Genomic DNA, 23934 nt, shown 5'->3' on the forward strand with positions numbered 1-23934 from the left:
TATTCAAGGCAAAGAGATAATAGGGGATTAGAAGGTTTAATGACCATTCCATTTAACAAATGGGGGGCATAATCAGCAATTTAATTACAAAAAGGTCATCTTAATCCATTAAAATTAGCAGGTTTAATGAACATCCCTTCTAATATTGGCGTATTGCAGCGACTTTCAAACGAGTTAAACAACCAACAGCATATGGACGACAGCAAAAACAAAAGGTCTTCTGTGATGCTAGAAAAACAGTCCAAGGGCTCGTTTAGACACTTAAAATATTTCAAAATACTGTAAATAATAGTAAAATAATTTTATTGAATTTTGAGAAAGAAGATTGAAAAGATTGAATATAAATATTATAAAATTAAAAAAATATTTGAATATAATTTGTGTTTTGAAATTTGAAAATAGCTATATTGAATTTTGTGTTTGGATAATGATTAGATGAATTTGAAATTAAAAAGTTTTGTGTTTGAGTAATGTTTGAAAAAGAAATTATAACAGGGTTTGAGAATATCTGAAAATATCTAACTGTCCATACAAGCCCTTAAAGCAACTTATGTGGTAACCTACATTCCATATAAATATCAACCAGCTAAAAAGCATAACAAGAATTTGAACTAAACAGAACTAAAAATCCAACAGCCCAGCAACAAAAGGGTCGTTACTGTTAATAAAATTGAAGCCTCACCCAACTGCTTAGCAATTAGATCAAAGTCACTTTCATCCATAATCAAGTACTCCATATATAAAAATGGTAGATTTATTTTCATAAACTTGTTGCAGAATTCACATGCTTGTTTGATAAAAATGTCTGCTTGCAGCGATAAGCAAGTATTTACACAAAAAAACAATGATCAGAGAAAATAACAAATTACAACCAATGACTTCCTTTCAGACTCCTTTCAGGTACCCCATTGCAATAGTGGACGCCATTACTATGTGTATCCTTGCGCTTCATTCTTAGCTCATTTAGGCCCCATATCCGTATTGTGTGGTCATCACTGGCTGATGCCAACATGTGGGGGTTCACGGGATTCCAGCTCACACAATTCACAGCTCCAGAATGGCCAGGCAATGCCTCTATCAGCTCACCTGACCCTCTGTGCCATATATAAACCTGCAAGCCCAATAAAATCAAATGATGAATGCTCCAAAAGAAATGGAAAACTGTACTCATGCAATTTATGGTGGCATCACATTAAAGAAATTAGAAAAAAAAAATAGAATGCCTAAAATCAAGAGTCAAGTATATACTATGAAGTGAAATGTTAGGAAAAAATACTATTAAAGAGTCAAGTATATACTATGAACTGTACTCATTCACGTCACACCAGAAATTTTAGGGCTTCTATTTGAGGAAAAATGGGTAACTTTAAAGTTTAAACCAGTGCTTATGATTTTAGAAAGCGCTTTCCACGGGCTGCCTAAAGGAAGTTTAAAGATGTTATAGGATTCCCTCTTTTGGACAAAACCAGATATGAGCCCCACAAGTTTTATAACTTTTTAAAGAAGCTAGCAGTCCAAATTACAGCCTACCAGCTGGTCCTAAAGCCAGTAGAAATAAAAGACCAACTTCTTTTTTTGATGACGTAAAAGACCAATTTCTTTAAGGAATAAGAATTCCAGTTCTGCCACCCACTTCAATTATATAAAGGATTTTACTTTCCTACTTAACATAAAATCTCCTACTAATTTCCTAGTTAAAAGTTAAAACCCCTCACTGCAACACCTCCAGAAGCTCCCAAACCCTAGATTTCTTAAATGAAAACATATAATTATTTAAAGCTTTGCCACCACTCATTTCAATAGCTGATGTCCTCTCGATTTCACATCAAGAACCAAGTAGAAATCATAATAGAAATTCGTTTTTTTATAGTCCAATTACAAAGGATGTATATAAGAAAAAGCACTTGATTAATAACTAGAAACAGAAAAAGAAATAAATGGAAATGGAGTCCATGAAAATTTATATGCTTCCCCGAGACACAAAGTAATGAAGAAGAGGCTTTTAAGTTTATTAATTGACCGTTTATGATGTTTCAAAATGATAGAAATTCGTTTTTTTATACTCCAATTACAAAGGATGTATATAAGAAAAAGCACTTGATTAATAACTAGAAACAGAAAAAGAAATAAAAGGAAATGGAGTCCATGAAAAATTTATATGCTTCCCCGAGACACAAAGTAATGAAGAAGAGGCTTTTAAGTTTATTAATTGACCGTTTATGATGTTTCAAAATGTTGGTTGTTCGTTCCTTACAACTACACCACACTAAGCTTAGGGGATTCACCTTCCACACTGTGAGTTATGAGATACCAAAGCCTCTCTAATTTGCAAGAAAATCAACCAACCTCTGGGCATTACCCACGCTAGCCCAACTCTACCAGGAGAAGTTGTTTCCTAGAGATCTGGCAAGCTCACAGTGAAGTAGAAAGTGATCTACCATTTCTCCACTTTTTGTACACATGCAACACTAATCCATCAAGATACTTCAGTGCTTTCTTAGGTTGTTCATAGTTAGGATCTACCCAAAGGAAGCTGTCCAAATAAAGAAAACTGTCTTTAGTGGCACCTTACTCCACCAAATACTTTCCCCAGGAAAGAAATTAGTGAGACCTTGTAGAATGAGATATAATGGATTGCCATTTCTTAGCGGGGCGCATCTTGTCGACACCTTCAACACTTCCTCCAGTACAGTACAATTAGTTGAAGAATTCTGTGAAGGCACTAACCTCCCAGTTATGAGCCACTATGAGGAAACTGACATTCCACTGTTGAGAAGCTACCGAAGACTTCTAATAAATAAACCATTGAAGCATCCTGCCCAAGGGCAATTGTATAGGCTATAACTAGGTGAAATTTACACCACCTATCCCGTTCCATAAAAAAGCACGTTGGAGATTCTAAATATGATTAGCCACACTAGAGGATAAGGGGAACAGGGATAAGAAATATATGGATGAATTGGATAGAGTGCCCTTAATTAAGGTAGTCTGGCCATATTAAACAAATACATCCTCCTCTACACCTATGCTCGGTCTTTTCAATCACACTTTTGAATAGACTTAGCCTTAAGGCAGTATCCCAAATGAAGGCCAAGGTATTCCATAGGTCAAGAAAACAAATGCATGATTGAATAATTTTATTGATACCACAAGGATTGCTAACCCTAACAAATAGGGTCAATGGTGTGTCAATAAGAAAATGGAACTCAATGCATATGTTGATATTTATGTATTTATGCATGTATGTGTGACACTTTTATCAAGAAGACTATTTTCAAAAAGGAAATCCTATGTTATTATGTTCTTTTCTATGTGATGTGGTTACTTATTGAGTAGTATGCATTTGTTTTTATGGTTTAACCATCCAAAGTGAAAAGAATATAGCAACATAATCAGGCTTAGCTTGTGGGTTCAGACCGAGTATTAGAGTTTTTCGGAAATTTTCAATTCATGTTTTTTGTAATGACAAATTTGAGGGAAAGCACAAGACTTGGGCTTTTCATTTTGACATTTAAGATTCTTTTATTATGTGAGGCCCCCAACCTCTGCTTGGGATTTGGAGGTGATTGAAACATCGGGACATGCAATACTAGGTTACATACCCCTTGTTTATGACAGTAATCATGCAATGCCCTAGCATGTTTATAGCAATATGAATAAGTCGCAGTGGAAAAAGTCTAAGTAAATCATGGTACCAAAAAACTATTTATCCCAAATAATCACGTCTTCTAAAATACCATACATTTGTTCAGTTCAAGCTTAACCCATCATTCAAAATCACGAAGACAATTTCATTCATTTTCATCAACCATTTCCCTAATATTTGCCATCAGGTGCAGAAAGAGTTCTATGTGGAAAATGATCAGTTCTAGTCTGTAATAAAAAATGAGATCGTCTTCAACAATCTTTGACCAAAAGGGCTTGCGCTTCCCCATCCTGCTCGACCACTTCCTAACCTGTTACACAAATTCTACTATTTCGGGATGGGAATGATAGTGAGACTACCATGGTGAGATTCCTTAAAATCTCAGTAAATTATATCCCGAACATACACAAAGATAACATGAACATGATTAGAGTAAACACGAACATGTATGCATGAATATGAACTTGCATTTCATGAATTTGTATGGATACCTCAAGGTTTCTTTCCAAAATTTAGCAACTTGTAACATCATAACATTCATGAAACATTCCTTTCCAAACGTATGGATACCTCAAGATTCCCCGTAAACTGTGCGCACCTACTAATTATCTTCACCACACAACACCACACAACCAGTGACACCATCTATGGCTTCATCTCAAGAATACTTAGGCAGCGCAAAACGACCTTCACCATGAGTACTATAGCACATCCACCAGCTATAATGCTCTTAGCTTTGCTCCGGGACCGTTACTATCCCATTTGAAGTCGTTGATTGTTCTTCATTAACCCAGGGCATACCACTCCATCTTTAATTACTTCAGAGTGGACATGAGGGTTCTACTAGGATAACCCTCCATCCTAGAATTGGGGTCATGACAAAAATTTATTTCCAATGCGTAACACAATGATTGTAACATGTGACATGTGAACAACTAACTAGAACACGTATCATACACATGTCATTTGAATGTATTAAAATAAGTAGAATATATGAATCATTTACACACAAGCATACCCATATTATCCAAAAGTAAAGTTAGAGCCTAACTTACAAACTTTTCACCTAAAAAGAAAGTTGCCGTGCTGCAAAAAGTGATACTTAATGCTAGGACTACTTCGAATGTCACATAAAGGAATATCAAATTCCTAAAATCCTTTAACAAGACACCTAAACTTTCAATATTTACAAAACCAATCCCAAAACTTATGAACTTAACAACATCATGGGACTTCTATGCTAATCTCATTTTTAACCTTAAAACATTGATATTCACGCTTCTTGTCAAAAACATAGACCAAACCCGAAACCTTGAATCACTAACATGCATATAGACCTATTCGGGCATCAAGAAATCATCATGGCTGAAACATCACACAATTTTATTTCCTAAAACAGGTCTTAGAAGCACATTCATTCTCTTGATTCAAACTCTTCATATTCAGACTGCAAGAGAACATTATACTAGTGCATGCATAGAAACAAAACCCACTTTAAACCCAAAACTCAACCATATCAATCTCACTTTTTTTTGGTGCCCTTAACACAAAGATCATTCATATTATTATTAGTACAAATCATAAGCACAATCAATACCCCTTTCTTTAAGATGCTAACCCTTCACAAGCACTTAATCCAAAACACACTGAGGAGAACCATATACATATGCAACCATGAAACTTGAAACCAAAACATGCTTTTAACCACTCTACTCCTTTGGCTTACAACCTCATGCTTCTTGATAGTTTTTCTTAGACATTCGAGACCATACTTTCCATTTACAAACAGGATCTAAGTCTTCAAACATCTTATAATGCATGAGAACTCTCGTTCCATGAAGATTAACTCAAGAGATCCACGTACAACAACAAGGCTCCAAATCAGAACATTCATGGACTTAGGTGACATTCTAACTTCTATTCTTCAAGTCTTTCATATGAATCGTGCACATTAAATAATAACTCCATACACGTCCAAACAAGTATCCAAACACATTACAAATCACAAAACCCAACTCCTTACTAGCTCAAACCAAAACCAATAAATCCATCATTAGTGACAACCACCAACTTAACCCAACCATGATTACCATTAAGCCATCCTTCCTTAGAGACACAAGATTCTCACACAAGCACTAACATAACCTTCTAATGCTTATAGAAAAAAAAGGTAAGAGATTACTCACAAGGTTGGAGAACTCAACTTCACGAAGAAGCCTTATCACGCAACTCACAAACTACTCACTCTTTGTTTGGGACAAGTGGGAATGTTTGGCTTGGTGTCCTACTACAAGTGTGGTTATTTTAGAAGAAAAGAAAGAAGATGGCAATCCGCACTTAGGCCTCTCGGTTTCCAGGTGGTGAAGTGAGAAAAATAACTCAAGTCTTCAAGCTATAAAACCGCCCATCACCTCTCTTGCTTCACCTCTTTGTTGCCCAATCATAAACCTCCAAAATCCCTCATGTAACGCCCCAATGGAAGGCTCAATCCACATGACCTATACTTCGAAAGGACTAATCAATGATAACAATTGGAGCCCATTTGGAACATTATAAAGAGCAAGAATTTCTGCTTCCCAAGCAATGTGGGATCTCATATACCACCTACCCTTATTAGAATGGGATATCACACCTCAAGATTAAACTAATATCCAAGAGTTATAGAGGTGCAGTCCAGCCCTGTCTGCAAAAGACAGCAAGAAATGATGGTGAAAGGCTGAGTGGGGGTGCTCGGGTTCCCCAAGTGTTTCTTCCTCCAAGTTACTCTCTTAACTTGCCAATAATTTGTGTGGGTGCCTAATAATTATGTGCTCAGAAATCTACCAAGTAATAACCAGATATTGCATGAATTCCATTGGTGGAAGTGCACGGCATCAGCAGAAAATAAAAGACATGGGTGTGGTTGCTTGTAAGGGGCTCAGCATAGGCCTCCATTGCCTCAATTCCTTTGTGTGATTTCCAACCAATGCAGCCAATAAAAGATGCTGAAATCCCATTAATTAAACTGACTAGAAATGATTAAAAGGTCATACCAAAAGAACAAATGTGAGTCACCTGGAGAGTGGCGGCAACACAGCTGAAAAGGTGAGGAAGGTTGCTTGCACTTTTCGGCCAAGCTTCTAGCCGTTTGCCTCTCAATTTTCCAGATTTCTTACAAGCATCAAAAAGATCTGAAACCTCATCATTATACTGACTAAAAAAGATTAAAAAGTTGGCCAAAGTCAGTGAATTTTATTGGTGAAGAGGGGTGGCACACTAGGCTATGGCATGGGGAACAAAATCTGAAAAGTGTTCTTGTAAAGAATCTTTTCACCAAGTGTAAAGTGAAATGATGCAAGGAAGCAAGAGGTAACTTAGCCATGGATTTAGGACAGCCAATGACCTTTGTCCAGGTGGCCATGGAAGGTAGGGACCCAAAAATGAGGTAGCAAAATGCATTTGCAATTGGAGGGAAAATTCCAGACTCAGGAGTGCAAACAAATGCTTGGACAGCAGGTTGAGATCTGGCCAGCCATGGGTCATTTGTAAGTTGGATATTGAAAAGGCTCACGATCTTTTCAATTGAGACATCATCTTCTAAAAGATTGTATCTCCTCAGTTCATTTTCAGTATTGGCGAACGCACCCCATAGGTTTCATTAGTAATTCCAGAGGCATTCAGCAAGTAGATCCTTTGTGCACTTTACTTTTGTTATTGTCATGGAGGCTCTTGGTAGAATGACATCGGATATGGAGCATAGGGGATTATTGTTGGGTTTTCCTGTGGGTTTGAGTGATGGATCCAGCCCCAACATAACTCGCCATTTGCTGACGACGCACTTCTATCCTAAAAAGAAAGTTTTAGGATGTGTGAAAAATGTTTTATTGGCGTTTTTCAAAGATAGAATGTTTATAGCTCTTTTCATTGTATGATGTGCTACTTAGTATTTGATTCAATTTGCTTTTATATTTTAAAATGTCTTTGTGTTGATTACATAGGCCATTAGGCATTTATTTAGAATAATTATATGACATATGGTTTTCCTTAAGTTTGGATATGTTGAATTTATTATATTTATTATTTTGAGGTAAATGAAGTGATAGATAGTATGATTTATAGAACTTTTATTACTTGGTGCGAAGGAAAGTATAGAAGTAACATTCTTAACCTTATCAGGAATAGATGTTACACTGCAACAAAATTTCCAGCTCATTACCAACCTCTGCATACTCCATTAGTGAGAGGGCAGAATATTAAAGAGGTGTATTAAAACATAATTTATGTGTAATAACCCAACCCAAATATTATTAAGGATAGAATGTGAATAATTTTATGTTTTATTATCATTATAAACATTCTATTATTGTTATTATTACTATTATATTTTTATCAAATTTTAAATCATTAATAAGTTGTTCATTTTAATTTGGATTGTTTTTATTATTATTATTAAAAATTAGGTGAAACGGGACTGAAATCTCTGTTTTTACAAAATCTCATATCTCAGAAGGTTTTGTCATTAGAGACCTTATAGAAATTAAGATACTGTCTGTCACAAAGAAATTTGTGTGTGGGGAAGCCCCAAACAAATGAGTAGTTTGGCTTGTAATTTGGGTTTTCTTTGTATTTATCGGTCACAGCTATAACTTTGGATTCATTGAATGAAATGAAGTCTATTTTCCATAAAAAAAAAAAATCAAGTTAAACGGTTTAGACGTCCGTTACTCTTCCCCTTCTCTCGGATGATTCTTTGGTGAGTGATCCGTTACATCGGCTGTGACTGAAGGAATTGGAACATGTTGGGCACATGGAACAAAAGAAATGGCCACTGTTTCGTCAATAGGGAATGCTCTCCGGATGGTTTTAGGGTTTTTTTTTCTTTCATGCATTGTTGCTTTGGCCTTCTATTGTATTGAATGGAATGAGTTTTAATGACTTTTATGCTACTTTCCGTAGTGCGTAGTTTTTGTAATTAGGCTCTTTCTTGTATACTTCCTGTGTACTCAAGATTTGCCTATTTACGTGGATTAATAAATTCTCTTTTACCTATAAAAAAAAAAAAAACCTCCCTCTCCTTCATAAATCTTCCCAAAAACTGAGGCAGCTTATCGTTATCCTCACAGCAAGCACTCCTCGGCACCACAAGGCAGTCCACCATGAAAACCCACTACCAGCAGAGAACCCAACATAAGCACGGCCCCTATACCTCCGCAAACCACCGTAAACAAATCAGAGCACCGAGAGATCACCACGCATGGCAGTGCAGTTGCCTTTCAGCCTATGCACGGCAACCCAACGGCCTGTCACTCTCTGTTTGGCGATACCAAGAACAGAGCATTCCACCATCACTCAACCACCACGAGAGGAAGCTAGCTCGGCCCTGCACCGCCTTACACCATTGCGACTCCTTCCCTTTCCACAGCAAGCTGCTGCTAGAGCCTCCCACATCCTGCTGCTACTCCAAGCCAAAGTACTATTAAACCACAACAGCCACCTTGAGCCATCGAACACCAAAAGAAACATGCGCGTGAAGCCAAGGTAACCACCCCCATATCATTGGAAACCACCTAGAAAGCCCTCAGATCCACCGGACACAACTTTCCCTCGGCGAGTCTCCGTTGCAAACCATCATCTCCTTTTCCCATCACTTTTCTTCCCTATCGGCATAGAAACCATCATCTCCTACTAAATTATAACTTAAAATATGTTTTAGTTTTAAATTATATTAGTATTCAATAATTTTGAATGAAATAAAGTATTTATTAAATATTCTCCATGGTATGTATTAACTAAGTAGAATATTTTTTTGATAAGTAGAAGGAGGATAACTAAGTAGAATATTACGATACATTTTTCTATAAATGTTAGTAACAATTTGTATTTTGTATAGGTAAAGAACTATGAAGATTCAGGAAACAATGCAATGAGGTACCACGCATGTCATGATTTATGCAAGCCATTCATCATACCACACGATTATGTTAATTTTCCACATCAAGTTCAGATTGAGCATTTTACAATTATTTATATTAGTATATATGTCATGCATCCGTTGAATAAGATACGTAAGCTTTCTTAACTTCAAGTGCGAGATAAGATCAGATCAATTTAATCAAACGGCCATTCAAATGTATGGTACCAATATAGTTTCAGGATGAATGTGCAAGCCACGGATTCAAGCATGGTCCACTATGGTATGCTATAATACTACTCAATGGCTCCTTTTGCAACCGCATGATCTGGGGCTGGTGCACAACCTTGCACACAAGGTTAAGTATGTTGGCCAGTCAGATTAGTCAAATAAGTCAGATCAGTCAACGAATTCCAATAAATCAAGACAAGTCATGCATAGCATAAATATGAGTATGAATAGTCATGATTTTTAATTATCAGCAAATGAAGAAATTTATGAAAACCCTTACGTTTATTATGTTTACGTTATGATGAGTTTCTTATTGAGTCTTGTACTTATTTTAATTTTATTTCATGTTTTTTACCACTCAGGTGAGGATGATGATGATTACGAGCAGGTAAGGCTGGCTTAGATGAAGCTGATTTAGTTTCAGGCCTCTTATATTTATTTAATTAAGTTTTGTAATCTCTTGCCTGGCTATTTTTACATAAGCACGTGACATTTCTAACCTTAGGGAACGGGTGTTACATTATGTTTTAATACATAAATGCTAAGCCAACATAAATTATGTTTGACTTTTTGATGCAGACAATGAATGAGACCTTCCAAAATATAGATGGAAGGTATATATTTCCAAACAGAAGTAAATGAATCATGGGTAATTTTTCCCAATAGTTGATGGTTCTAACTTCAAGAGCTGCTAAAGTTACCATACATATAGCAGTGCCTTGAATTGCTTGTCGATAACAATTATAACCTAGCAATCTAGGCAATTTGCCTAGTAACATAAAATCATTAAAATCATGTTTTCTCCTACTTAGACAGAGGCATTATTTTATTTTTATAAGTAAAAATATTTTATAAATCAAAATGAGTAACCAAGTACACTGAACGTATACAAGAAAACACCTAGCTCATAATAAAGCGCCCCTAATGATCCAAAAAAGACCGAAAAAAACAACCCAAAATACACTTATCCCAAAACTACCCAAAATACCCAAAAAAACACACTAAACCTCAACCCCTTGTTTCCCGTATAACTAATACCCAAGCCAAACCCCAACCCCAATCCCTTTTGTTTCCCGTCTTCACATTGCCCCCCCTATAGACTTCCCTCTAACTGAGCTACCTCCCTTAGTGTCATAGTTAATTGCCCCTAGAAACATGTTGTAACTCCCTGTTTTTCTTGAAACTTTTGGTTTCAAGCGCATGGCTTGCCTCGATCACGGTGATTAGTTCATTGAACTGGTCTTCGCATCCTCCATGTGAAATCCCCACCAAAGGCAGAATCTCGTTAACTTTAAGCAGAATCCAATCCACTATCGAAGGAAAAGAGACCAGGGGAGAAACATTATCCTCAGACATATTAACCAACTGCATTCCCAATTCTAGACTTTCTTCCACACAAGGCACCAACGACAAGTCCCATACCTCCTCATCACCTCCATTGTTTCTTTCCATCCCCATTAGAGCTTCTAGGGTGACAGCAAGTCCCTTCACCTCAGGCGACCCTATACATGCAACTTCAGCGGATCCTATCTCCTTCACCATTTTCGGGCAAGGGTGTAACACCGCCTAACGGTTTATCCTGTGTTACCTGAGGCGAATGACATTCCATTACTGCATTCTCTACACCAACACCCGACGTAGACCCCACTTCAAAATAACCTAGATTTCCTTTTGACCTACCACGCTCTCCTGGATCAAGTTATAGGGACAGGATCGAATCCGATCTTCCGTTCTCCTTTATCTGAATTTAAAGGAATCGGGCCTATCTTAGTCTTAACAAGCCTATTGCCTTCAATTGAAAACGTGTCTATTTTTTTAGACAAGAAAGCTATCGCTGTCTTCAACTCGACAAGTTGGGTTTCCATATCCTTTAGAGAATTTTGCATCGCTTCAAGCTGGTTTTGACCCATCTTTAGAGCTGCCTCATACAATCGCTTTGCCACAATGGATATGCTTGGGTCTTTGGTGTTCTCATTCTTCTTTTCCTTTCTTGACCCCTCATCATAGAGCAAATTCGTGACTGTGTAATTCCGCTACAAACTTCTCCCAACCTTGTCCTTCATGCCCTTCAGAAATTACAACACTACTCCGCCAACCTCCTCCACCATATTCGGTGACAATTAGATACCAACCATGCTTGTTGGAGCATCGTTGGGCCATGAATTCTCTATTACCTTCGCTCAAGTGTTTTGTATAATCTGAATTTCTCCCCGCCTTAAATGCTGCTCCCACCATAGCAATCAACCATTTTATACCATTCCGACCCATTACTACAGATCTCCAAACCCTTCTGCCCCTCTCCGCTATTTTTAATGAAGACCTCCAAGTTTCTGACAAAAACTCAAAAGCCTTTGATTCTACCCAAAAACACACCATTGACCCATACTGATTCAACTTCACAAGCAGGGGCTTTCCAAGTTGTAAGGGGGCTTCATTCTATTGAAAAAGGCTACGGGATACAAACCAATCACTAGAAGAAAACAGTGACTGCGAAATGCCCTTCGAGAGGTTGCTGGAAGCCAACAAGGATGCCGCTCCTGACAGATCTTGAAAAATAGAAATCCAACAAAAAAAAAAAAAAACAGTCACTGGAGTAAATCCAACGTTGGTGGCCAGTGAAGAGGTTGCCGGGACCAATCGCACTTTTCTGTGAGAAGAGATGCCGGTGGCTCCACTGAGAAAGCTAGTACAAGGCAGGCAGAGGCGAGGCAGAAAAAAAACCCAGGTCATCGGAAGGATATCCAGCGCCGGGTACCCTTTAGTAACATCACCATTGTCCGCCGGTCCTATTTGTGCCGGATGTGTGTTGTCACTCACAGGACAGGCGGCGGCGGCTCCTCTCTCTCTCTCTCTCTCTCTCTCTCTCTCTCTCTCTATCGCGGACGTCAAACTGGCTTACTATATAGATGCATCTGTCAACGGACAACAGTCCACACTTCTTTCCTTATTTCAGCCCACAATTATTTCCTTATTTCTCCATTCATCATTCTGAACAGTTAGTATACATTATTTGACAGATTATAGTTTACATGTATAGGCCTAGAATCATGCAGGAACTTATTTGCTTTCCATATATAGCATTCTTGTAAAGTCTATATAGAATATACAGAACTCAAGGCCAAACTATTCAGCAGTTTTCATACACTTTGACATGGTATCAAGAGCCTAAGGTTCTTGTCTCTCTCGAATTTTTTTTTGGGTCTCGGTTTCTCTCTTGTGGTGCCCCGACGTCACAGCCTCTCGGTGTTCTGCTTTCTGGTTTGGTGTTTTTCGGCTGGGTCTGTTTCAATCTTGGGGATTTCGGCTGTGTTTGTCGCTGTTTTTTGGTTCTATGCTTGCTTTCGGCGCCTTCTGTTGCATCTCTTGGGTTCAGTTCTTGTTTCCGTGCACTCTCTTGTTACTTTCTGGCTTTCGGCACAAGTTTCTGGTTTGGCTTCACTTTCGCTGTTGGCAGTTCTGTTCTGGTCTGGGCATTCTCGGTCTCTTCTCAGACTTTTGGTACAATTTTCTTCTGGTTTAGGTGATTTTCAGCACCTTTGTTTTGGTTTGGATATTTTTGGCAGTCTATATCTTCATGGCACTCACAGCCACACTCTTGTGGATTTTTTTTTTTTTTTTGGCTTTTGTGATATTGTCATTACCAGTCCCTCAACTCATTTTATTTCGATTTATTTTCTGCTACTTTGCCTTGTCTTAGGTTCCATTTATTTAGCATGGACTCCACACCTGTGTATGCCAAGTTTACGAGCAACAATTATTCTACGTGGACATTTCAGTTTGAGCTTTTCCTTAAGGGAAAAGAACGGCACAGATTGTGCACCCAATCCTGATAAATCCAAGGATTCAGCGTCTTCTCCTTTATGGGTTGTGCTTGATGCTCGGATTATGTCTTGGCTTATTGGCTCGGTTGAGCCACATATTGTCACCCACTTACAGCCTCATCGCACTGCTCAATCCATGTGAACTTACTTAAAGAAAGTATATCATCAAGAACGGTGCCCGTGGTTTTCAGTTAGAGCATGCGATTGCCATGTTTCAACATGACAATTGTTCCATCCAAGACTATTATTCGACATTCTTGACTCTATGGAACGAATATTAAGATCTAGTTATCATGGTTGTTCCTGTTGCCTCTCTTTCCATTATTCAATGTCTTCACAAGACTAGTCGTCATGATTTGTTTTTTATGAAACTCCACCTCGAGTATGAATCTGTTCGCTCCTCTGCTAAATCGCTCTCTTGTTCCTTCTCTTGATGTTTGCTTTGGTGAGTTACTTCGTGAAGAACAACGGCTTAGTATACTCAGGCTACTCTGGAGCAATCTCATGGTAGTTCAGGGTCCGCTCCTGTGGCTTATGCTGCTCAACGACGAGGACCGTCTGCGCATTCTAGCACCTTGCAGTGTTTTTGCTGCAAGGATTTTGGGCATATTACTGCTAATTATTCCAAAAAGCACTGCTCTTATTACAAGAAAAAGGGTCACATTATCAAAAAATGTCGTATCCGCCCCCAGAATCGTCAGGCCCAAGCATTTCAGACTTCTGTTATTGTACCCTCCACAATCATTTCTACAACTCCTGGCTCTTCTTCAGGTGACTCCTCAGTTCCTACACCTCTTGCAATGAATTACTGCACTCCCGACATGGTGCAACAGATGCTAATTTCAGCATTATCAGCAATGGGGTTCCAAGGTAATAATTTTACTAAACTCTGGTACGTGGATTCGGGTGCCTCTAATCACATGACGAATACTCCCATTGCCTTATGTCATGTTTGGCCCTACATTGCTCAATCTGCTATTCAGACTACCAATGGCAGTTCTTTGCCAATAGCTGCTATTGAAGATGCCTCTTATAAGTTCACTGATGTGTTTCTTGCTCCTCAACTTTCTACGAATCTTATTTCTGTTGGTCAATTAGTTGATAATAATTGTGCTGTTAATTTTTCTGGTAATGGTTGTATTGGGCAAGACTAGGTAACGAGGGTGCCGATCATGAAGGGACCTAAAGTGGGGCGCTTGTTTCCACTACTTTTGCCTGTTCCAGCTTTTTCTCATGTTTCTTCTATTAAGTATTTTACTTGTTATGTTTCTGATCTTAATATGGTGTAGTATCGTCGTTTAGCCCATCCCAATACTCAGATTTTATCTCATGTATTGAACTCTGGTTTACTTGGTAATGAAGAACGTTCTTCTTTATCTCTTGAGTGTGCTTCTTGCAAACTTGGTAAAGGCAAAATTCTTCACTTCCCTTTGCATGCCAGTAGAGCATCTCACTGCTTTGATCTTATCCATAGTGATGTTTGGGGACCTTCCCCGATTAGTTCCCATGAAAAATTTAAATACTATGTGACTTTCATTGATGATCATAGCAAATTTACTTGGGTCTACTTTCTTCGCTCAAAATCTGAAGTTTTCTTTCACTGAGTTTTTCGCGTATGTTGACAATCAATTTTCTACTTCTATTAAGACATTACACACAGATTCCGGCAATGAATATTTGTCTACTGAGTTTCAAGCATTCTTGGCTTCTAATGTATTATTCATCAACGTTCATGTCCCACTACTCCTAAACAGAATGGAGTAGCCGAACGCAAAAATCGTCATCTCCTAGATGTGGTACGTACTTTTTTGTTAGAATCCTCAGTTCCATCCATGTTTTGGGTAGAGGCTCTGAAAACTGCTAGTCACTTGATTAATTGTTTACCTTCTCAAGTCCTACACATGGAGTCTCCCAATTTCCGCTTATTTGCTAAGCAACCTAGTTATCCTGTGCCCTTTGTGCCCTCCGCTTCTACTGTGATTCTCCCCTCCTTTGAGCAGCAGTTCTCTGATCTTCATCCAGTCACTTTTAGTTTTAAACTAGGTGTTGTGTATACAAGATGCTCCCGCCCACAATCTCTTCAGGTGGTTCACCCATTATCTGAACCTACCATGCTCTAGATTCAGTCAGTTACAACACCTCCAAAGCCTCTATACCCCCGGATGGGTATGGATTTCCCTCTTACAGTTCTAGCAATTTTATTTCAGCTCTTACTGCTGCATTGTCCCATTTTGATATTCCCACATGCTACTCACATGCTGCCAAGCATGATTGTTGGCGCCAAGCTATGTAGGAAGAAATTGCCACTCTAGAGGCCAATCACACTTGGGACATTGAACCATGTCCTCCCACCATTGTCCCAGGTCCACACTTCTTTCCTTATTTCAGCCCACAATTATTTCCTTATTTCTCCATTCATTATTCTGTATAGTTAGCATACATTATTTGACAGATTATAGTTTACATGTATCGGCCTAGAATCATGCGGGAATTTATTAGCTTTCCATGTATAGCATTCTTGTAAAGTCTATATATAATATACAAAACTCAAGGCCAAACTATTCGGCTATTTTCATACACTTCGACAGCATCTCCCAAGGAATTGGATACAATGAGTTTTCATCATATGGGTTGAGCACGAATCAATACCATGTATAATGATCAAATTGAGATCACCATGCATCCAAAGAGATAATCCACTTGAAAATAGATTGATATTTTAGAAAAAGTCATTAATATGAATTCTACCATACTATCTAGAATTCACATTTTGAATTTTTTCCTAAGCTGTACATCTGAAGCAGACAGATAATTGCATCTAGCAATTTAGTTATTATTTAGTAGTAGTAAATACTCACAAGAGGTGACATAGAAAAGCAACTACAAGCTACATTTTTAATTTCTTCTCACCAATAATGATTTTGGACATCACAAATTATTATACGAACGTGCAAAATAGCAGGCTCAATTTGGATATAATATCCGCAAAAACATACATAATACATACAAAGCATTCTCTCGGTTGGAATAGGAGCAGTTAAACGCAATGAATTTTCTACAGAATAGAACTTTTCCATAAAAACCAAGAAGCATAGTCCAAAAAAACTTGAAAGAAAAAATAAAAACCCGTACCTGAGAATCCTCACTGCCGCTGGCAATAAAAGCTTGGGCAAGTCCACCAAAGCAAGATCTGATCACAAACCGGGTGCGTTTGTGACCTTTGTACTTGGCAACAAGCTTGAGGTCACCATCAATGTTCCAGAGATGGATTTCTTGGTCCAGAAGATTAACCAGCAAAAACCTATTATCCCTTGATAGTGAAAACGTGGTTACTGTTTGATCCTCTTCAATTAATCTTTCGGTGTTTGCTTCCCTGTTAAGTAGGAGTATTGCATTTTCTCTACAAATACTTATAATTTGTTTTCCATCATTCGTTATTTCCAAATCAGATATCCTAAGAGTTCGTTGCCCTTTCCAACACTGCAGCTCTCTCCCATCTAATTGCCACATGCAAATACTCTTGTCATTGACACCAGAGAATATCCATTTGCCATCTGGAAACCATCCACAGGACACAAGGCCAATGCCAGCTTTCTCATAAACATGTAGGCACTCACCAGAAGAAACATCCCAGCGCCTGATAACCTCCTCCAGTCCACAGGTAAGGAGTTCGTGATCATCAGGACTCCATGAAGCAGCGCAGACAGGTTTCTGGTGGCCAAATAATCTATGCTTTAAAGACACTCCACCATTGACATCAACCTGTACAAACCAGGAAAAAAACAAAACTGTACTAAAAAGAAAAGTGAAAGAATAATGTGTTGATATGAAATATATGCATTGATTTAAGATCACAAAGGCATGTTCAAAAAGCCGCAGGAACCCAATTATAAGACAGCCTAACCAGATATCTTGATAATAAGAACTTGACCGACAATAAATGTATTACGATAAGGTTGTTAATTATGAGATCAGACTTCTTTATTATTTTTATGACAAGGAATCCTGGAGACTGTAAAACGCAACATGCCTTTTACCTAGTTAAACCTAGGACCTGTGAATTATGAGATCAGACTTAAAACAGACCCAGAATTATATCTAACCCTATATCCGTGAAGGTGAGGGCACTAGGCACAGTCAAGGCAGACTCTGTCTAGCACCTAGGCCCAAAGCACTGAATGAAATAATGCGCACATTTTTTTTTATAAGTAAAAAGAATTTATTAAACCACATAATTAGGCAAGGCCCAAGTATATAGAAAGTATACAGGAGATGAACCAAATTATAAGCTAAGTGCTGTAAAAAACAGCATAAAAGTCATTAAAACTCGTCCCATTCAATACAATAGCTGAAGCCCAAAACAACAATATATGAAAGAAAAAGTCCCTAAACCCTTCCGATAAGCGTTCCCTATTGTCGAAACAGCAACCGTTCCTCTCGTTCCTCCATACAGGGCCAACCTGTCTCATATATTTAATAAAGTGATGCTAGATGCACTGAAGCTTCTACTGATTTTTTTTCAAACATTTTTTAAACCCCTTTAAAAAAATTTTCAAAAAAATAAATCAGTCATTACAAAACACTATAAATAAAAAATAAATAAATAAATAAATAATATTTAAAAAAAAAAAAATCGGTACGAAATGTGTGTACAAAATTTTGTTGGCACTATCATTTCTCTATTTAATATGGCCCGAGTCTTGCTTTGCCTTCCCTCAAATTTGGTTCACATCTTGAAGTACACTGGAGTGGCCCACAGCCCAAGCCCACCACCTAATTCTCCCCAACGCACCATATAAGGCACTCCATTCTCTCCTACAATGCATCTAACTTTTTTTAATGTCTGTAAGAGTACAATACACGCCTTCCTCTGCCAAGGCGACAACACACCTGCCACCACCATCTTGCCCCTGTAAGCCTACTGTACCAGCGGCACAACCAGCCCTCCCAAAACCAGCAGCTCCACTTAGGCTTTATGACATGTCAGACCATCCTCTGACCTGTTATGTGCATGGGACGGCACCCATGCCTGCGACTTTTGGAGAACCTCCCTGTACGAACGTGTGAGGTTGGTTCATAGCCACCATCGCCACCACCGGTAGCATATGAACATGTCCACCCTCTCTTTCAGCCTCCCTCAGTGCATCCCCCAACTTCCTCCAACCTTTTCTGTCCTTCTCCTCTGGAATGAAGATGAAATTCTATCGACACCCTCCTCCATACTCCACTAATGCCATGTAATAGCCGCAGGAGTTAGAACATCTCTGCGTGATGAAACCTCTATCTCCCTCCTGATGAACAGCATAAAACTCCCTTCTTTCATCCTTAAAACAATCCACCAAAGCACTATGGCCAACCCTAGGCTCATTCCTTTCACAACTCTCCAGCTCCTCTCAGTAATGTCCAAATATCCCTCATCCCTTGTTACCTCTAATACTTTTGATTCGATTACTACCAGTTTCGGGAAACCAATATTCCACTCCAAACCACCAGTAAATTCTCACCATCAAACACCCTCAGCCACCATTGAACATTCAGTGTACCAACAGAAGCCTCTTATCACGAAATTCTTTCATAGAATGGCTAATTCACATCGCAGAAATAATGCCATAGAAGTCCTCCAGGTTGACGATAATGTGATTTGTGATAAGGAAGAGATAAAAGAGCATATTGCGAATTTTTATGAGAAACTTTTTCGGGAAGATTACTCTTGGAGGCCCAAGTTAGAGGGGCTGGTTTTTGATTCCATAGATAATCAAACTGCTACTTGGCTGGAGAGGCCCTTTGAGGAAGACGAAGTGCTAGATGTGGTTAGGGGCATGTCAAAGGATAAAGCTCCGGGTCCTGATGGTTTCTCCATGGCTTTTTTCCAAGCTTGTTGGGATATTTTGAAGGATGATGTTATGAAAGTCTTTGAAGAATTTTACTCCTTCAGCAAATTCGAAAAGAGCTTTAATACTACTTTTTTAGCCCTTATCCCTAAGAAGGCAGGTGCTGTTGAAATAAGGGATTTTCGACCAATCAGCTTGGTCAACGGGGTTTATAAGATCCTCTCTAAGGTGTTAGCCAATCGCCTCAGCATGGTTATGGATAAAATTATCACAAAGCCTCAAAATGCGTTCGTGAAGGGAAGACAAATTCTTGATTCGGTTCTTATTGCTCATGAGTGTTTGGAAAACAGAATAAGGACAGGTCAATCTGGAATCTTAGTCAAATTAGACATGGAAAAAGCTTTTGACCATGTAAATTGGGATTTTCTTCTTTATTTGCTTAAAAAATTTGGTTTTGGGGAGAAATGGTGTTCTTGGATAACTCATTGTATTTCGACGACCAAGTTTTCTATTTTGGTGAATGGCTGTCCGGCTGGTTTTTTCAGTAGTTCTCGCGGCTTAAGGCAAGGAGATCCCTTGTCTCCTTTTCTCTTTGTCTTAGTCATTGACGCTTTGAGTCGTATGATTGAGTCGGCAATTGATGGAGGTCATATGGCGGGTTTTAAGGTGGGTGATGCTGCTAGGGGCTGCATTACTGTTTCTCATCTTCTCTTCGCAGATGACACTTTACTTTTCTGTGAAGCTAACCAGGATCATCTTCGGGCCTTGAGAGCTTTATTGCTATGTTTTGAAGCTGTTTCTGGACTTAGAGTAAACCTAAATAAATCTGAAATCGTTCCAGTGGGTTCAGTCAGCAATATATATGATTTGGCTAATATTATGGGCTGCAAAGTTACTTCTCTACCTATGAAATACCTTGGTTTACCTTTGGGGGCTCCCCATAATTCTGTCTCCATTTGGGATGGGGTGATAGAAAAGATTGAAAGGAGATTAGCTGGCTGGAAAAAGATCTATTTATCCAAAGGGGGCAGAGTTACATTAATTAAAAGCACCTTGTCTAATTTACCTACTTATTTCCTCTCTCTTTTTCCTATTCCAATGAGAGTGGTAAATCTTATTGAGAGGATCTTTAGAAATTTCTTATGGGATGGAAAAGGGGGGGAAAGAAAACTTCACTTGGTGAATTGGAAGACGGTTACTACTCCGGTGTCTTGTGGAGGTTTGGGTGTGCGGAATCTGAAAATTTTTAATAAAGCTCTTCTTGGGAAGTGGCTTTGGAGGTATAACAATGAGGATACTGCTTTGTGGAAACAGATTGTTGATGCTAAATATGGAAGGATTTGGGGGAACTGGTGTACTAATGAAATAAAAGGGGTTTTTGGGGTGGGTCTATGGAAGTCTATTCGTATGGGATGGGGGGACTTTGTCAGAAACACTAAACTCAAAGTGGGGACGGGATCCAACATCTCTTTTTGGCATGATGTATGGTGTGGTAATCTAGCTCTTAAATTAGCATTCCCTCGCCTATTCAGGATTGCTACATGTAAAGGGGCTGCTGTGGCGGATTCTTACTTGTTCACTAATAACATGCTAAACTGGAATGTGGATTTTTCTAGAGCCTTACAGGACTGGGAAGTGAGTGAAGCTGCCGATTTCTATGCTATCCTTTATGCTTCTAAAATTGATCAGACCAGGGATGATATGCTGCAGTGGACTCATGATTCTAAAAGCAGTTTTTCTGTGAAATCCTATTACAAGATCTTAACTAGCCTTGGCAATATAACTTTTCCCTGGAAATGTATTTGGAAAGCTAAAGTGCCCAGTAAAGTTGCGTTTTTTGGCTGGTTGGTGTCGCTTGAGAAAGTTTTAACTACCGACAATTTGAGGAAAAGGGGCTTTTATGTGTTGGACTGGTGCACCATGTGTAAAAATGATGGTGAATCTGTCAACCACTTGTTTCTTCATTGTGAAATGGCTACGGCTTTGTGGAATGAGTTATTCGTCAAACTAGGCATCGTTTGGGTCATGCCCTTTCAAGTGGTGGATTTTTTGGTTTGCTGGCAAGGAGCAGCTGGAAGTAGGCGAAGTGTAGAGGAGTGGAGAATGATCCCGCTGTGCTTATTCTGGTGTCTATGGCTTGAGAGAAATGGGAGGTGTTTTGAAGATCGAGAACGCACAAGGATGGAACTTAGGGACTTTTTCTTCAACACTTTAAACTTTTGGGCGAATAATCTTTTAAGGGATATCAACTTCTGTAATGTTTTTCTTTAGTTCTGTTTCTGCTTTAGATTGTACTTAGGTTTATTCTCTTGTATACTACCCGTGTACTTGGGCAATGCCTATTTACTATGAATAAAATCCATATTACCTATCAAAAAAAAAGAAGCCTCTTATCTCTCTCTATTTAAGTATAAATGTGATCATTGTGGTGGTATTAATCATGTTATGCCACATTTTTGGGTGAAGTACGGCTACTCAGATTATGTGCATCAAGTCATTGAAGAAACTACTAAGTCACAACCTACTTCTACTTCCTATAGGCATATACCTTTCGATTCTGATTCCCATCTTGCACTCACCACTCAATTTGATGAGCTTAATGTCTGAGCATTACATTTCCTTCCTCCACTACTACATTAAATGATTCAGTAATGTTACATGTGTAGCCAATTCATCCATGTCTTGGATCGTTTACTATGGTGCTAGCATACATACGATTGGTATATCATTTCTCCTCATTTCATTCCTATTGAATACCAAATTGTTGTGGTTGATGGTCATTCTCAGCCTATTGGTGAAAAAGGTTTCCTTCATCCTACCAATTTTTTATCCTTACCATCTTGTCTTTGCTTTTTTGATGAATAAGAAATTATCATCTTCTCTTTTTGTTCTAGATTCTCCCTTTAATTGTTTTGGTAGTCAATTAACTACAAGTCTGTGAAATTCGTTTTCCTCCCACTTCTTTCAAGATCTCAGGACCAAGAAGAAGATTCATTTGGTAAATGAAGATGACTTACATTATCTAGATCTAGATCTTGATGGCTCTCTTTCTCTCATTCATTGATTTTGAGTATTGCCCTATCTCCCTTCTAGTAGCACCTTCATTTGGGCCACCCGTCCTTGACCAAACTCAAGTTAGTATTACATTGAGCCATGCGTCCGGTCTACAGTGCGGAGCATGTCAATTAGGGGAACATCTTTGCAGTTCCTTTGTGAGTAATAGTTATAGTTATCAGTCAGTCTTTTAATGTAGTCCACACAGACATATGGGGTTGTTCCCACATTTCAGTTTTAAATTGATTTATTTATTTTGCCATTTTGTTGACAAATCCTTCTCGAATGATAAGGTCATTTTAAATGAAAGAAAAAAATCTGAGTTACGCAAAGTTTTCTAAATTATAACATGAAACTCTTGTTCCATCTAGTATGAAGTATTTTTGTGATGATTGTGATATTATTCATCAGACCTAGTGCTCACACTTCTCAACAAAATGGTGTCGTTGAGCCCAAACATGTCATTTGTTAAATGTTGCTTGTGATGTTTTAATATGCGAATACTTAAAACATTTTTGGGGGTAACACTGTTCATAATGAATGGAAAAATTGTCTTGATGGTCAACAGATTCACAGCATAATAATGTGCCCTGCTTTCTCAGATTGTCCAGAGTCAAATTTTTTCCATAGAAAGCCATCCAACCAAAAAAGAGCAACTTTGAATGGCACCTTACTCCTCCAAATGCACTTCCATGTGAAAGGATTATGGATTTGACTAGGGTTGAAATCAGTCCCCTGGACCAAAATTTTCGGTCCATCATTTTTCCCGGACCAAACATCCAGTCGGTCCATTTGGTCCAGTCGGGTCGGTCCAGACCAATTCCTTTCTTTTTTCCCAAATAAATTGATCAAAAAATTTATTTAAATTACTAAATTAAAATTAAGTGAATTATTAATTTATATTATGTAACTAACTCATTAAAAAAATATTTTATATGGTTAATGTTAATAAATTAAATGAAAATTACATCATTAACTTTTATAATTACTATATAACAATAATATATTAAATTATTAAATATATTTTTAAAATATATATAGGAGTTCGGTCTGGTCCCGTCCAAATTTATAAACCCCGGGACTAGACCGAATGGTTTAATTCCATATTTTTTAGGACTGAGATCAACTGGACTAGAGTTCGGTCTGGTCGGTTGTTATAATATCATTTTTTATTATTATTTTTGTTTTGAAATTTGAAAAAGTTGAATTGATTGTTATATTTTGTGTGGGAGTTAGGGAAAATTGTAATGATTAGATGAGATGGTTTGTATAACCAAATGTGGCCTAAAATGACTAAGGGAATGTTCAGGTAATGAGATGAGATGAGAGTTATGTGAATAGTAGTGAAATAGTTTGAATTAAAATGTTTTATTGGGTTTTAGGAAATCAGAGAGAAAAGGTTGAATACAAATACTATAAAATTAAATATTGCTAGAATATAATTTTTTAACATAATTTTTA

At 38.1% G+C, this 23934-nt stretch overlaps 1 protein-coding gene across 9 annotated transcripts in view; it reads right to left on the reverse strand.

Annotated features, from left to right (window-relative positions):
- Nucleotides 1–738: 738 nt before the first annotated feature.
- LOC122307656 (WD repeat-containing protein 26 homolog) overlaps nucleotides 739–23934 on the reverse strand; it is a 42448-nt gene continuing 19252 nt past the window's right edge. For 8 of the 9 annotated variants that reach the window (XM_043120678.1, XM_043120681.1, XM_043120683.1 and 5 more), the window contains exons 4-5: nucleotides 16721–17350; nucleotides 739–1111 (exon numbers count right to left, since the gene is read on the reverse strand). In XM_043120678.1, the coding sequence (XP_042976612.1) occupies nucleotides 866–1111; nucleotides 16721–17350 (876 nt within the window). In that variant the 3' untranslated portion in view covers nucleotides 739–865. Of the gene's footprint in view, nucleotides 1112–9764; nucleotides 9883–16720; nucleotides 17351–23934 lie in introns of all 9 variants that reach the window. The other variant, XM_043120685.1, reaches the window with a different exon arrangement.

Source organism: Carya illinoinensis, chromosome 4 (assembly GCF_018687715.1).
Source record: "Carya illinoinensis cultivar Pawnee chromosome 4, C.illinoinensisPawnee_v1, whole genome shotgun sequence".
Classification (NCBI taxonomy): Eukaryota; Viridiplantae; Streptophyta; class Magnoliopsida; order Fagales; family Juglandaceae; genus Carya; species Carya illinoinensis.